Source organism: Rattus norvegicus, chromosome 1, assembly GCF_021556685.1.
Source record: "Rattus norvegicus strain SHRSP/BbbUtx chromosome 1, alternate assembly SHRSP_T2T, whole genome shotgun sequence".
Classification (NCBI taxonomy): Eukaryota; Metazoa; Chordata; class Mammalia; order Rodentia; family Muridae; genus Rattus; species Rattus norvegicus.
Window position 1 is genome coordinate 150,604,357 of NC_141534.1, and position 13,725 is coordinate 150,618,081.

At 43.6% G+C, this 13,725-nt stretch overlaps 1 protein-coding gene across 9 annotated transcripts in view; it reads right to left on the reverse strand.

Moving 5' to 3' along the window:
• Positions 1-692: 692 nt before the first annotated feature.
• The window catches only part of Abhd17c (abhydrolase domain containing 17C, depalmitoylase), a 59,055-nt gene continuing 46,022 nt past the window's right edge, over positions 693-13,725 (reverse strand). For 3 of the 9 annotated variants that reach the window (XM_087569967.1, XM_087569951.1, XM_087569974.1), the window contains 4 exons: positions 10,955-11,074; positions 8,019-8,104; positions 5,569-5,748; positions 693-2,114 (listed from right to left, as the gene is read on the reverse strand). In XM_087569967.1, the coding sequence (XP_087426093.1) occupies positions 1,895-2,114; positions 5,569-5,748; positions 8,019-8,101 (483 nt within the window). In that variant the 5' untranslated portion in view covers positions 8,102-8,104; positions 10,955-11,074 and the 3' untranslated portion in view covers positions 693-1,894. 9 annotated transcript variants of the gene reach the window in all.

The window sequence follows — 13,725 nt, forward strand, 5'->3', positions numbered from 1 at the left end:
ATTCTTTCGAGCCATGCTCAGAAGGGTGCTACTCGCGTGCCACACATCCCCTGGCTCTGAGAAAAGTGTGAGTTGCACTGAATGAATATTAAGCAGTAGTAAAGAAACAGGCCTCTCAGTTTCTATCTGCCATGGTGCAGTTTCCTATTTGTTCACAACAACTGCTGAAATTTAGATGCTGGACTTGGTGACTCGCTCAGTTGTGTAGTAGGTGAAACAAGAGAGGCGAGAGTATTAAAGATCCAAGCACCGTCAACAAACAGGATGAGAAGTCAGATGCTTAGACCCCTCGGTTAGCGTCTCTTCAACAGGCCTCTGGGGCGTTTCTCCCTTCTAGTGTGCCATGTGGGGCAATCACCACATCCTCTTAAAGTGCGATTAGGAAAGGCTATGCTAAGAGCTGAAAGCTGGTATCCTTTCTCTGGAAAGGTGATCAAAGGCTGAAAAGACCCTAGGTCACTGTCATGACTCACCCTTCAGTCCCGGCTGAGCACCTCAAGAGAACTGTCAGCTCTGTGAATCTGAAACAGTCCTACTGCACGGCCCACTTAGGGACCATCTATGTCTCCTGCTGCTCCGTGTCTCAGCTTCCAACAGTGACACCCCAAGGGTCCCCCCGAGTCGGGAGGAATGGTACGTTCTCACGGTTTCTTTTGATGGCGGATGAAGGAAGGAGCACATAAGCCCACGCGTTCTGATCCATGCGTCCTTTATTCCATTACCACCCACCGTGCCGCATCCAGGCAACAGCACACAAACTGGCAACCAACGCAATCCAGTTGTACAACGATCTGAGGCTTACAGTACATTTAAGGCTTTTAAATTTGAAAAAAGAAAACTAAAATAAGACCAAACAACCCCAAACCCAATCCCGCAACCAATACAAGTAGTGTAGTGATTTAAACATCTCGTTTCTGATGTTCACCTGGCACAACTCCAGTGTCAAAACCCAAAGAACTCCTAAACTAAGAGATCAGCTTAGGGTAATTTAATTACCTAAATTCTTCAAAGCAGAAACTTGGAATTTTTTGTCTTGGAAATGTTATAAAAATTTTAATAGCAAAACATAGGAATAAAAACATATTAACAAAATGTATTCAATCATTTACAATACAAACAAGGAATCTGCAGTCTGTTGTTGTAGCCTGACAAAAGAAATGTATCCATTAAGAATTTGTGCACAATGTAATTGCAAATATGTACAGGGCTTTAAGAAAGCCGACAAGGAGGACTTTACAGAGGGACAGTTGGCCAGGCTCTATTAGACCAGACAATCAAAATATTAAAACTCTTGGCTAGTAATAAATTTACACTTAAAAAAACCCCAGTTTCCTGTTGTTTAAGAATATTCCAGTTGTATTTAAATGGTAACAGTTGATGAAGCTGTTAGTGATAGTTCCAGGAAATCATTCTTCATGTGTGGGAAAGACTTGTGTGTTAACACGAGTTAATGGAGGATTTCTCACAGTTTTCCAGTTACACTACCACAGCTTCACAAAGGAATCGCACCCTTGGCACCAGGGCTGAAAGCGCCTCAGGTCAAACACCGGCACATGGGTGAGACGGTGATCCTGCACCGGTGGGTGGGGGGAATCAGAGGTGACAGCGAGGGAGACAGACTTGATCACACTTTAGTCTACAGCCCTGGGAAACAGCCCTCATGGTCAACTCTCGTTCCCACTCCTGCAAGGTCTTGCAGCTGAGAATCCAGCTGCTCAGCCTAATGGAAGGTGGAGATTAGGTACAAAAGACAGACTGTGTTAGCTCTTTAAGGAGAACACCCAAAGGCTGGGCCCTTCTCTGTGGTTATTAGGTATCACTGTTAAATCCAGTCAAAGCGTGTGCAAACAAGGATCCTCGCTTCACAGTAATGAGGTAAGGTTGGCCGCCGTCTTCAGGAGTTGGGAAGCTCGTGAGATATGAACTGTTTTAGTCGTTCTAGGTACTGTGCATAGAGCTCTATATCATTGTGCCCAGCCCCCTCAACCCACAGGGGCTCTACAGCACGGGGACAGCGCTCATACATCGCCAAGCCATGCGAGAAATCGATGACCTCATCCTCGGTACCGTGAATGACCAACACAGGAGAGGTGACTTTAGATATCTTGTCAATGCTGCAAGACAGAAGTGGGAGGGGAGAAAAGGACTCTTTTAGTCACACTCACAGAAGAGCTGCCCTGACAAGCTCATTAACACCACAGTTGGACATCTCAGAGCTCTGCCATGCCCTCATAGCTAAAAGTGATGCCCACGTACAGGTGATAAGCTCACGCTGACATACCTTAACGGCTTAGCTTTCTTTCCCATTGTTTTTCTAATACGTTTTTCCTTAACATTTTTAAAAAAAAATTAGAATCATTTAGGATTTATGGCAAAGAGAGCTATACCAATTCCCAACTCATTTCCTATCTCCTAACTCCTAATTCATTTCCTATTGAGCTAATAGCAGCCATTACCATAATATTTATCAAAACCAAGAAACCAACTTTAGTATATACCTATTAGCTAAAACCTCCCACTTCTAATTAGGTTTCACTTGTTTTTCCACAAATGTCTCTTTCCTATTCCAACATCCCATCAAGAATACTATATTGCATTTAGCGATTTTTTTTAAAGTAGTTTTATTAAAAACAACTAAAACCATATGACTAGCAAAACCAATAACTAGTATTTTTTAATTTGTATTTTGAGAAAACTTTAAAATATAAACAAGCAAGCACTTGATATATCTGAATGAATAGCTCTGTAAAGTGGGACTGGATACTCTTCCTGAAGAAGCAAGCCCAGGCTGGACAGGTGGCTCGGTGGTTGATAGCACTGGTTGCTCTTGTAGGGGACCCAGGTTCAACTTCCAGCATCACATGAGACTAACCACCATCAGTAACTCCAGTACCAAGGGATCTGATGCCCTCTTTTGGTATTTTTGGGTACCAACCACACATGTGGTACACATACATGCAGGCAAAACACACTCGCAAATATAAAATATTTTTAAAAACTTTTTAAATAAGTCTCATTTCATAAAAGCAGAGAACTCTTTGATTTAAAAAAAAAAAGCACCATCAAAAGCTTCATGTGATGCTTAGATTTTACTCCAACTGTTTATAAAAATGAAGTCCATTCTCACAGGATGACTTCTCATGGATCTGTGCTTTAGGTTCTGAAAACACGTCCCAGGGAGGAGCTGAAAGGGCCACTAGCATGTGTCGGGCTGGGTGAATGGGTGACTGCTCTGATGGGGTGATGGTCCTTTAAGCCATGAATAAACGTCTCTTTCCATCTGTCCTTCTGCCTGAGAAGACCAGCTTGCTGCTGACTCTTTTCTAGTTGATCCTCATCAGGATTGTAGCAGGACACAAATGGGTGCTATTTGTGGGAGTTTTTCTGATAAAGTTAACAGCTCACATCCATTATAGCAGAACACTCTGCACAGTCCACATGAAATCTCATCTAATTCACATGAAAAAGAACCCATGAGGAACTGTCTTCTGTTTCATTAGGGAGGGAACTGAAGCTCAGAGAGATTATAAAATAACAGGCACCAGGCCAGGGAGATAATAGAGAGCTAACATCCGTTACACATTCCAAAGGTCTACAAGTGACTGTCAGTCTTTATGAACAACTCACAAAGCTGCCAACTGCTTAAAGGCACCCCAGAAAGACTGCAAAACCCCAGCAGCCACAGGACCTGTGAAGATCAGAGCCTCTGTGGCCATGTGCAGTTTTGCAGACCAGGAATTGTACCAGAACCTTACTCTTCCCCTGGATTTAATTTTCAAGTGTCTCCCTTTATAAGCCGTCAATTACACTCAATTAAAAACTGTGTTTACTCAACAGTTAGGACAGGCCTGAGACTATATCTCATGCTGCTATTTATGGAAATCTCTTACTGTCTGCAAAGGGCATCTGAAGTTGAAAGCCTCTGTCCATCCCTATTTGTGCAGGCGGAGAAGAACCAACACTGAAGCATGACCAGGACTCAGTCTCTCTCTTTTTAACATAGAAGGAACCATGAAAGCTGACTTCTCTTTGAGAAAGACAGCACTCTGCCATTTGACAGCAAGGACACCATATAGAAAATGTTGCCAAATCCAATTAATGATGAAAGCCAGTGGAGCCATTAATGGCTTGAAATCTAGTCCATCAATAATTTAGGGAGCAGTGGCCTCTTTGTCTCCAACCTTACGAAGCCAGTGATGTCACTGCTTTTGGCCTGATCTGTAAAGAGTACAGTAACTGGATCAACTTTTCAAAGCTGCTGGGAAGGCTAACTGGAGGGTCAGCCTTCAATGCCTGGTAAATCAGACAAACGGCATTTGTTGTTGGTTTGTTATTAATTAATAAAGTACAATTAGTTACAAGGGAATTAGTTTCAATGGCTGCATTTTAAGATATAAGCTAATCTCATTGTTCTGTTGCCAGGGTAACGCCTGGAACTGCTTCCCACAAACATGCAAAGCATGTCTTTAAACAAACTGACTCTCATTACCAATTCAGCACAAATAAGGCCACATTTGCCAGGCATGTCAAGCCTACTTAGCATTCGCAGCCATGCCACAGAAATGCAGTGTCCCGTTCCCAGGCAGAGTTTCAGTGAAGCCCGGTACAAGCTACACAAGTTGAGAATCAGCCAAGATGCTAACGAAGGTCTCTTCCTGTGAAATGAGACACTGGAACACAGCACCATGCAGCCAAATGCTGTATGTTCTTCTCCAATGAGAGCAGAACAGTGGCAATTAATAGGTCAACCCAAATCTTCAGAGCATGCATTACTCCTGCTGACGCTTTTCCTGGAAAGCACAATACAAGCTGGCTGGCTTCTGCAAGGCACTGCAGGAAAAACCTAGGGGGCCAATACTTTAAAAATCCTTCTCACATTATCACTTAAAAATCAAAAACAAAACAATTAGTCAAGAAGGAACTTGCAAAGCAAACACTTTGTTCACAGTATTGTATTTCTTAGTTCTCCCTTCCATTAGGAGGAGCTAGAGAACAGCAGGGGTCAGCTAGCAGGAGGGCCTTAGGATAACCAACACTGAGTCTTATGCTTCTCCCAGGGCAGGGTATCTCTGCAGGGACAATCTAAAAGTCTAAGATCAGGAAGAAGGGTGGCTGTTTCAACCATTCCCAGGGCTACCTTTCTCTTCTTTTCACAAGAATTACAGTGTCACTTTCTCCTTACCCATATTCTCTGACTGAAAAAGAAGTTTCTTACGTGTGCTTGTTTTTAGTTCAGAGTCTATACCAGAGCTAATTGCTTCCTGATACCTCTTAGTAATTGAGCAATACAGGTCCCTCTGAATAAATGAATACTGAACTGGAAGTTCCTTCAGGACATGCTGTATGTTACAGGTGAATCAATTAGTCCTGGGTACTGGCACACTCAAGGGCCTTATCCATCATCTGGAGACTTCCTAATGTGTAGCCAGCCCTGAAGGCTGAAATCTTACATTTGCCTTATATCCACAGTGATGCCAGGGGCCTGGCACAGAGGGGTGTGCAACCAACATTTAGACATTGATGTAGACTCTGAACACTGGTCAACTTCTCACGTGTCCATAAGCTCACCTGGGGAAAGCATCAAAGCAGTAAGTTTTCCTGGTATCTGGAAAAGCAACACGCAATCCAGACATCAGAGGGGAATGGAGGATGACGGCTGCACACTCATACCGCGAGGCCAGGTCCACAGTGGGGACAGTGCCAATGCTCTGTCCGTAGAGGATAATGTTCTCAGGACTCACACCATACCTGGAGAAAACAGAGGTTATACAACATTGGCTAACAAGTGTGCGTAGGGAAAGCACAACAGTACTTTAAGCCCACAAAACTCCCACATGTATTCGCTTAAAACTGCTATCATCTATCTTGTATGGTTTAGCTTAAAATGAACATTAATTTTATAAAATCAAACAGAGGCCTATTTCAGGATTAAATGACTACAGATCTGACTTTACAACATTTATAAAAACATGACTATGATCTTGTTCCTGGCTACTCACCTAACAAGTGCATTGTTTCCTTTAATTAAGGTTTCACTAGGACTTACACTTCCTGCTATTCCTTCTCATAGTCATGCTTGCGAAGTCAAAAAGTAAAAACAAGATGTGGCAAACAACTCTTCAAGTCAAGTTTTAATGATATGAAAGACATTTATAGAACAGTTCACTAAAATATAACTAATTTGAAAGCAACCACATCTTTTTTAGCCTCTTCTTGGGGCTAAATGTTTCCAAGATTTTCAATCCAGCAGTGGTCTGATCTGCCTCTGTAAAGGTTCTGGTTGGGTAAATATCATATGTAGAACAGGACTTCCCAGCCTCCTGGCAGCTCCAGCCAAGGGCAGATATTAGCCAACAAGCACTAGGTGTAGCTTTGAAGTGAAAAGCGATGACAGGTGAAGGTGTGAAAGAATGCTACACTCTCCTACAAGGTAGAACACATCAGGAGACAGACAGAAACTACATCCCCTATTAGCCTACAAGAAACATTAACGGACAGAGAGAGAGCTCAACGAATAAAAATGCTCACTGGTAACCTATCCCTAGGACTCACAATGGGAGGAGAGAACCTATTTCTGAGTTTGCCTCTGACTTACACATGTGCAACATGGCACAGACACAGACATGCAATAGCACATGAAGATACACATTAAAGCAGTGAATAGTTATTTTATATCCAAAAGACTGAGGAAAATTAGATTGACAACTTCAAGGTACAGTGTGCCATTTAATCCTTCCGGTCATCTTGGCTGAGTCTAAAATCCTCTAGGAAAGCCTAGTATCTCTGAATGGGTGCACGTTCTGCAGAAGCTCTAACCTAAGAGGGCGTCATTCCATGGGCTGGGGTCTTGGAAGAACAGAATTCTAGGTGAAAGAATCCATCTCTCTGCTCCCTGCTGACTGCAGAGCCTGCACCTCCTGCTCTTGCTGTCATGCCCTGACCGCACTGTGCTCAGACTGCAAGTCAGCATAAAACCTACCCCTCCTCAAGTTGTTTTGCTACTTTTGTCACAGCAATGAGAAGTGGAATTCAGATGACAAGACTGAATAGTAGAGTGTGTTACCATGTTGAAGGAGTACACTCTGCTATAGAAACTTGGGGGAACAATCTGGCAATCTGACCTTATCTGGTCACACTTAGATACCACGTGTAAAGTACTAAGCTCTCGGAAATGAACTGTCACTGCATGCTGCTCTCTGACAGCAACACTGTTTCTGTTAGCTTGAGGAGATACTGAAAAAGAAACACTTGAATCCCTCCAGTCAGGACAGTGAGGATGGGACAGGGAAGGTTCTCATCTGGGAAGAAGTGTCACCTGCACAGGGTGCAGAGCAGCAACAGCATGTGTCTAATTATAGCATCCATCTTGTTGGTCATTAAGCTGGACATCTGCCAGCTTTATGATCCTCTGAAACTGGAGTTTAGACAGTTGTTAGTAGTCATGTGGGTGCTGGGAACTACACCCATTATTCTGAAACACTGAGGCATCTCTCCAGTCTCTAAAAAGGTCACCTTTAAACAAAACATGAAGCCCATAAATAGTAACTGTAGAAAAGCTAGTATCAGAATGTTCAACAAAAGTAGCCTACAAAAATAAAGCAGTGTTCCTTTAAACCTTAAATATAAGGAAAGGGACCTTGTGAGCAGAATGTGAAATGGTAATTATGGTGTACTTTCAAATTCTGGGAAAATTCAATGATTTTTTCCCCCCTTTTTTCATACCTTATTCAGCCTACAGAATGAAATCTATGGTGCTTCTTTGGGAAACAAAGACTCAGAGTCCATTCTATCTGAGGACATGGAAATCAAGATGCAGGCAGGAAAAAGAGCTTGTTTTGTTTTGTTTTTAAATATCAAGGGGCAACAGTCGGCTACAGACTCACAGAAGAACATGGAAGAGCTCAGGGCAAACTGGGGCAGCTGCTGTACCTAGTACCACAGAGCCAGTCAGCAGAGGACCTGGGAAGTGGGCATGAATGGAGAGGAGAGGTCCAAAAAAACAAACATAAGAAGCGAACCTAGGCACCAGGAAGAGACACCAGGAAGAGTGTATCCAAAGGTTAGGCCACTTGGCATCTGCTGAGTCGTGATCTGGCACCATCAGCTTGAGAATGAGAAAGAAGAACATGTCTAGCAAACCAAGATGAAAGCTGTGAAAAACAAACAAACTGGTAATAGGCTGGACAAGTTCTCAGGACTCAAAGGAGCCAACGTCTCAGAAAGCCACTCTACGGAGACCTGGGGGCTCACTGCAGCTGTGTGCTCGCGGTCAGTGAGGAAGGTGCTGAGTCAGCACTCACTGTTGGTTCCACATCTCTGTAAAAACGTTCCCCTGGGACAGGGTTTCACAGTAGCTACATTTCTTTTTCCCTCTGGGTCTTCCTTCTGCTTCCTTGCTCATGCCTCTTTCATCTCAGGAATCCTACAGCCTCTATTCTCAGCCTTTTCTACAATCTCTTCATAATTATTTTCATGTAGAACTCTCCAGTGTCAGCTTCCAACAGTAGGAGATGTATCACAGCTGTGCAACATCTATTTGCTGGAGAGATGAGTAGATAAGCCTGACTTTTCACCCCTCTTTGTGCTGCTATTTTCTTCTGAGCTTTCAGCACCTCACACAGCACCTCCCCAGGGTGACTCTTCATACCGATTTCCTCATCTTAACATTTCTCTCCCATCCCTCTCACCCATGGGCTGGGATCCAGAAGGAATTTCTTAATTTACCTCCCCTTTCTACTGCACACCCTCTTAGTCACTAAGTCCAACCCATTCCCGTGTCTGAGATGTTTGCAGACTGACTGCCTATACGAGCAGCAGAGGTGCTGGTGGGTACACATAGTAGCATCCTGTGGGCAACTAACCAGAGGTATCCTGACAAGACAAATGTACTTCCAAGCCTAGGTGTGCTTTCACGGTAATGAGCGTTTCTGCTGTAAGAATCTGGGGTCTGTTCCCAGAGCTTATTCTGGTGACCTTACTGGCACTGCCTAATTCCCCAGGGCATTCAAATTGCTGACTTCTAATCTGTCCCACTCTTTCTGTGAATCATTTCATGAGTATGGGGAAGCAGGTGTCCTAGTTTCAAGTCCCCTGCTTCACTGACTCATGCTAATGATAAACAGCTCTACCAGCCTGCCAGCTTCCACCCTGGCCTTGCCCTCTGCCCAGGGCAGAACTCAGATATCACCTGCACCTGACAAGTGACTGTGTCAGACCTCTATGCTTCTCCCAGTTGACTTACTCCCAGTCCTATCTACATGGACTTTCACACTGCTCATTCCGGTCCATGTCTCATGTTCTCAGTACGTAACATACCTTGTGGAAACAAAACATGACAAAACACCTTTAATCATGTTACTTTCTAATCAAACCCTTCAGCTAATCAGTACATTCAAGTCATCATCCCAAAGAGGAACCCACACCTGACCCAGATAACTATTCCAACATTTTCTCTCCAACTGGTCCTTCTGCCATGGACTGCTGACTTTCTTGTTGATTATAACACCCTCTTCCTGAAAGCCCTCACTGTTCTTCATCACTGCAAACCACTGGGCCCTGCAGACCTCTTCAAATTCCTCCCAGTTCCGCCTACTTACCATGCTTCCTAATGCCTCTAGTCCACCTGCAGTATCATTTTACCCAAGTTATTTATTTGTGTTCATTTGTGAAGTGGGGTGAGGGGCACGTGATAAGCCATTCTGCTGTAAGCCTGCACTATTTAACTATCTAACTAACTCCCCCACCTCTACACACACACACACACACACACACACACACACACACACAGGGAGTGGGTGGGATGAGACACTACCTACCTCTTTTGTTTGTCTGTTTTAGATAAGATTATCTTTGGCCTGGGACTTGCCAAGTGGCCCACCCATCACTATCTCTCTGCCTCTGGGATTACATGTGTGCACCAACACGCCTGTTTTCTTTTCACATGGGTTCTAAAGATCAAATTCAGGTCTAACAAAGAGTCATTTCTCTAGACCAAAGGCTATTTTCTTAAAGCTAAATTCCATGCATACTTAATATTCCTATGATGTAAGAGTCACTGAAAAGTCTGACATTTCCTTGGACATGTTGGACAGGAGCAGAATCTCTGATTTGCAAGGGGGACAGGGAAAAGGAAGTCACATTAATATCCAGTAAGTATATGAATTTTGGTCTTACAGGTAAGTCCTATGGTTTTCTTGAAACAACGCTCAGTCTCAGAGTCGATGTATGAGGGAACCATGGCCCCGGGTACTACTCTCTAATCAACAGCCTATGTGCAGTCACGCCCTTGCACATCAGCCTCTCCCACTGTAGTTTTGTAACCTAAGCTCTATGAAGTTCAGGAGTGCTCTGGAGCCAGAGGCAGGCACCAGGACCCTCTCTGAATCAACAGATGTTGGGCTGGTCAGAAGACCTACTCCAGAGGCTGAGAGTGTCAAGTCCCTGTCCCATGGGAATCATTTCCTATGAGGTAAAGTCATTTATTTTTGTTTCAGCATAAGGCTTTCTTCTCTGTGTACAACAGAACACAAGCCCAGCCTCCCTGAGACACCCCCATCCTGTGTGAGTTAATGGACCTTGACTTTGTCCTTTGTCAAAAGCTTCCTCGTTTATCTTCAGAAGTGTGCTTGGCACAGTTCCGCTGACTTTGAAGTCAACACTTTAAATATTTCAGGGCTAGAATTCCTATGGGAAATTTCTTAAGTCATAGGATGAAGATAAATAGACAAGGTAGCAGGGATGTAACTGAAGGACGAGGTCGGAGAGTAAGGAGAAGCCTTGTCTACTGTGGGTCAAAAGTGCCGAGCAGAACAGCTGAGGGAGGCAGGTGCACAAACAGGCCAGACGCAGCCAGGGTAGGTCCTCTGCACAGGGCAGAGGTCTTTCTCAGCACAGAAAACGTAACCAACACAAGCTTTATATTTTATGTATGAGGAAGAGGAGAAAAAACACCTACCACATAAAGCACAGTGATTTCCTTCCCCTTTCTCTCTCACGGTGCACCCTTGTATGTCTGGAGAGGGTTTTCAGCAATAGACCAGCCCAAGCCCCATGCGCTGGCTGCCCCAGGTGTTTACTGTAGTGATAAACAGAAACACTCGAGAATCTGACACATGGTACCACTTTAGAAAGTAAAAGATGTACAGGTTACTGCCATGAGCTATGTTTCTTTTCCCTCTAGCTTTAGTTAATTTAGTTGAAAGGGACATTTACTTTTTGCAAACTGTAAAGCTTTAAGAACGTGAGCACAGTCAGGCATGGTGGGGCACATCTCTGATCCCAGCACTTGGGAGGCAGAGGCAGGCAGATCTGACAGCCAGAGTTACACAAAAAAAAAAACCTGTCTAGAAAAACAAAACAAAACAAACAAACAAGAAAGAAGTGAGCACAACCATGTTCCCTCCATACTGGTTATGAAATCGAACAGGCCACATAAAACTGCGAAAAGTAGCCTTACTGGATCCAGGTTACAAGGGGTGGGGGATGAACTATGTGCTTGAGTCACATGTCTTTGGGGAAATAAAAAGTAAACAGATTCAAACTGAGGACAGATGGAAACCCAGGTACAAATGAAGGCAAAATGAGCAATAGAGCTGGCAGGTTTAGTCTAAAAACAGGGTAGAAAGGATGGGTACTGGTGGTTGGGGAAAGCTCCAGGAATAAAGGAGGCAGGTAGGCAGGTAGAAGCAGTCAGATGAGGCAGGGTTAGAATGAGCTCCCCCCTCCCCCAGGACAGGGCCTCAGATGGGGAGGGAAGGCAGCTCACACAGGGACCTAGGGATGTAGAAGGATGCTACTGGAAATTATAGAAGATGAAGCATGGGAGGACTTGGGGGTCAGGCACAAGATACCCGGAACATGGAGCTTGGTTGTAAGCTGTGGTCTGGAGAAGGCCATGGGTAGAAGACAGCCGCTTACACTGGTGTGTAGAACACAGGAAGGAACAAGGAAGGGTTTAAAAAGGGGGGGGGGGGGGGTGTCAAATTACACTAGAGGGAAGGGCTCCTGAGAAAACTGGCTAAATTGAGGAGTTGTAAAAGAGATCGGCTATATCTTGTTAGAATTGTGTTTGCTTCAGTAGGAAGTTCCATTTGGGAATATACTGAATTTCAGGAAACTATGGAATACAATACGGCACAATACAACACAATACGGGTACACACAAGTCAACCTGCTGCATGACATTATCTTCCAAGTGAGAAATTATTACAATCTCCATGAGTTCAACTGTGCCTATGGGGCACAAACTTTCCAGTGTGGCTGCTTCAAAGCCATCTATGCCCCTGCCTATAGCCCCTCCTCCACTCCTCTGTAACTAAATCTAATAAACTCATTGGTTACTCAGAGTGAACTCTGGTAGGATCCTAACCTGGTTTGTCACTGGGAATCAGATGGAAGGGTAGATAATGCTTAGCACCAGTCCACACAAGGAACTTTGGTGACACAACTTCTCAGGATTAGCTATAAGGAACAATCTTCTCCTTATACACGGTCTGATGTTTATGCCAGAAAGATCAATCTTGAGTGCAAAGTTCTCCTTATCCTATCTTCTGCAACAATGTAGAAGATGGCTGGCTGGAAAGGCAGCCCAGTGCATGTCTGTGTATGTGAACACAAACTCAGCTCATCCTGTGTATCAGAAGATGTGCACACACACAACCCTTGTGGGATGTTCAAGCCTCTCGTAAAAACAGTGTAATGCTTGTATATAACCTATGCATACCACCATACTTTAAATCATAACTGTACTGTTTACAATACCTAACTATATTGTTTATGGCATAATGACAAAAAAAAGAAAAGCCTATATGTTCAGTACAAGTATAGCCACAGCAGGACTAACTACAGTCCACAGTGCTCAATGGGGGCTACAGGAAACAGTCCTGAGAGGCAGGACATACATGCACACATATTACTCTGCTCATATGGATTTAATATGTTACTCAACAAATATCAAATTCAAGCTTTGCTTTTGGGAACTTTCTAGACTCTTAATTCTCCACCTCTTTCCCAGATGTTCCCATGTAGTTGGTGGTGTCCATGGATACAGAATCCATTGGTAAGGAATGTTCTGTTCATAGTATTGCTAATGGCAGAGACTCTGGGAGGAATCAGGTGGCCCAGACCCCACCTGCAATGATAAAATGAAATGCACAGGACACAGAAGCCTCTAGAAAAATATAACTTACAGGAAGGCTTGCACTGGTATACAACACTTATCAATTCAGCTGTTGTCAGGGCTTATCTAAACACCATTAGGCCGTGCACCTTCCTTTCATAATGCACTCCCCCAGTTACAAAGAGGCTTTCTAGCTTAGATGCTAGCAATTTCTTTCTAAATAGAGACTCTGACAACTCAATTTTTCTGACATTCAAAACTGTTCCCTACTCCAACTCTCTGTCAAAGCAAAAATAAATAAAGCCTGACATGACTTAATTTTAATATTTTAAAAACCATCTTTCAGAGGAAAACTACAGTTCTAAAGAATATAGAATTAACTGTCTTTGGATCTGTTACAATTAAAATAGAATCACTTACTTGAATTCATCTAAATATAATTGAGCATGAAATTATCCCAATGATAATCAGACTCTTGGCATTCTGTAATTATCTGACATGCGGGAAAAGCCAGAAAATGCCACTTCCCCCACAGCTGCACAAATACCTTCAAGCAGGTGAGAGCACAGCTGTCTTTAGGTCCTTAGAGGCCTATGAAACTGGCTTAT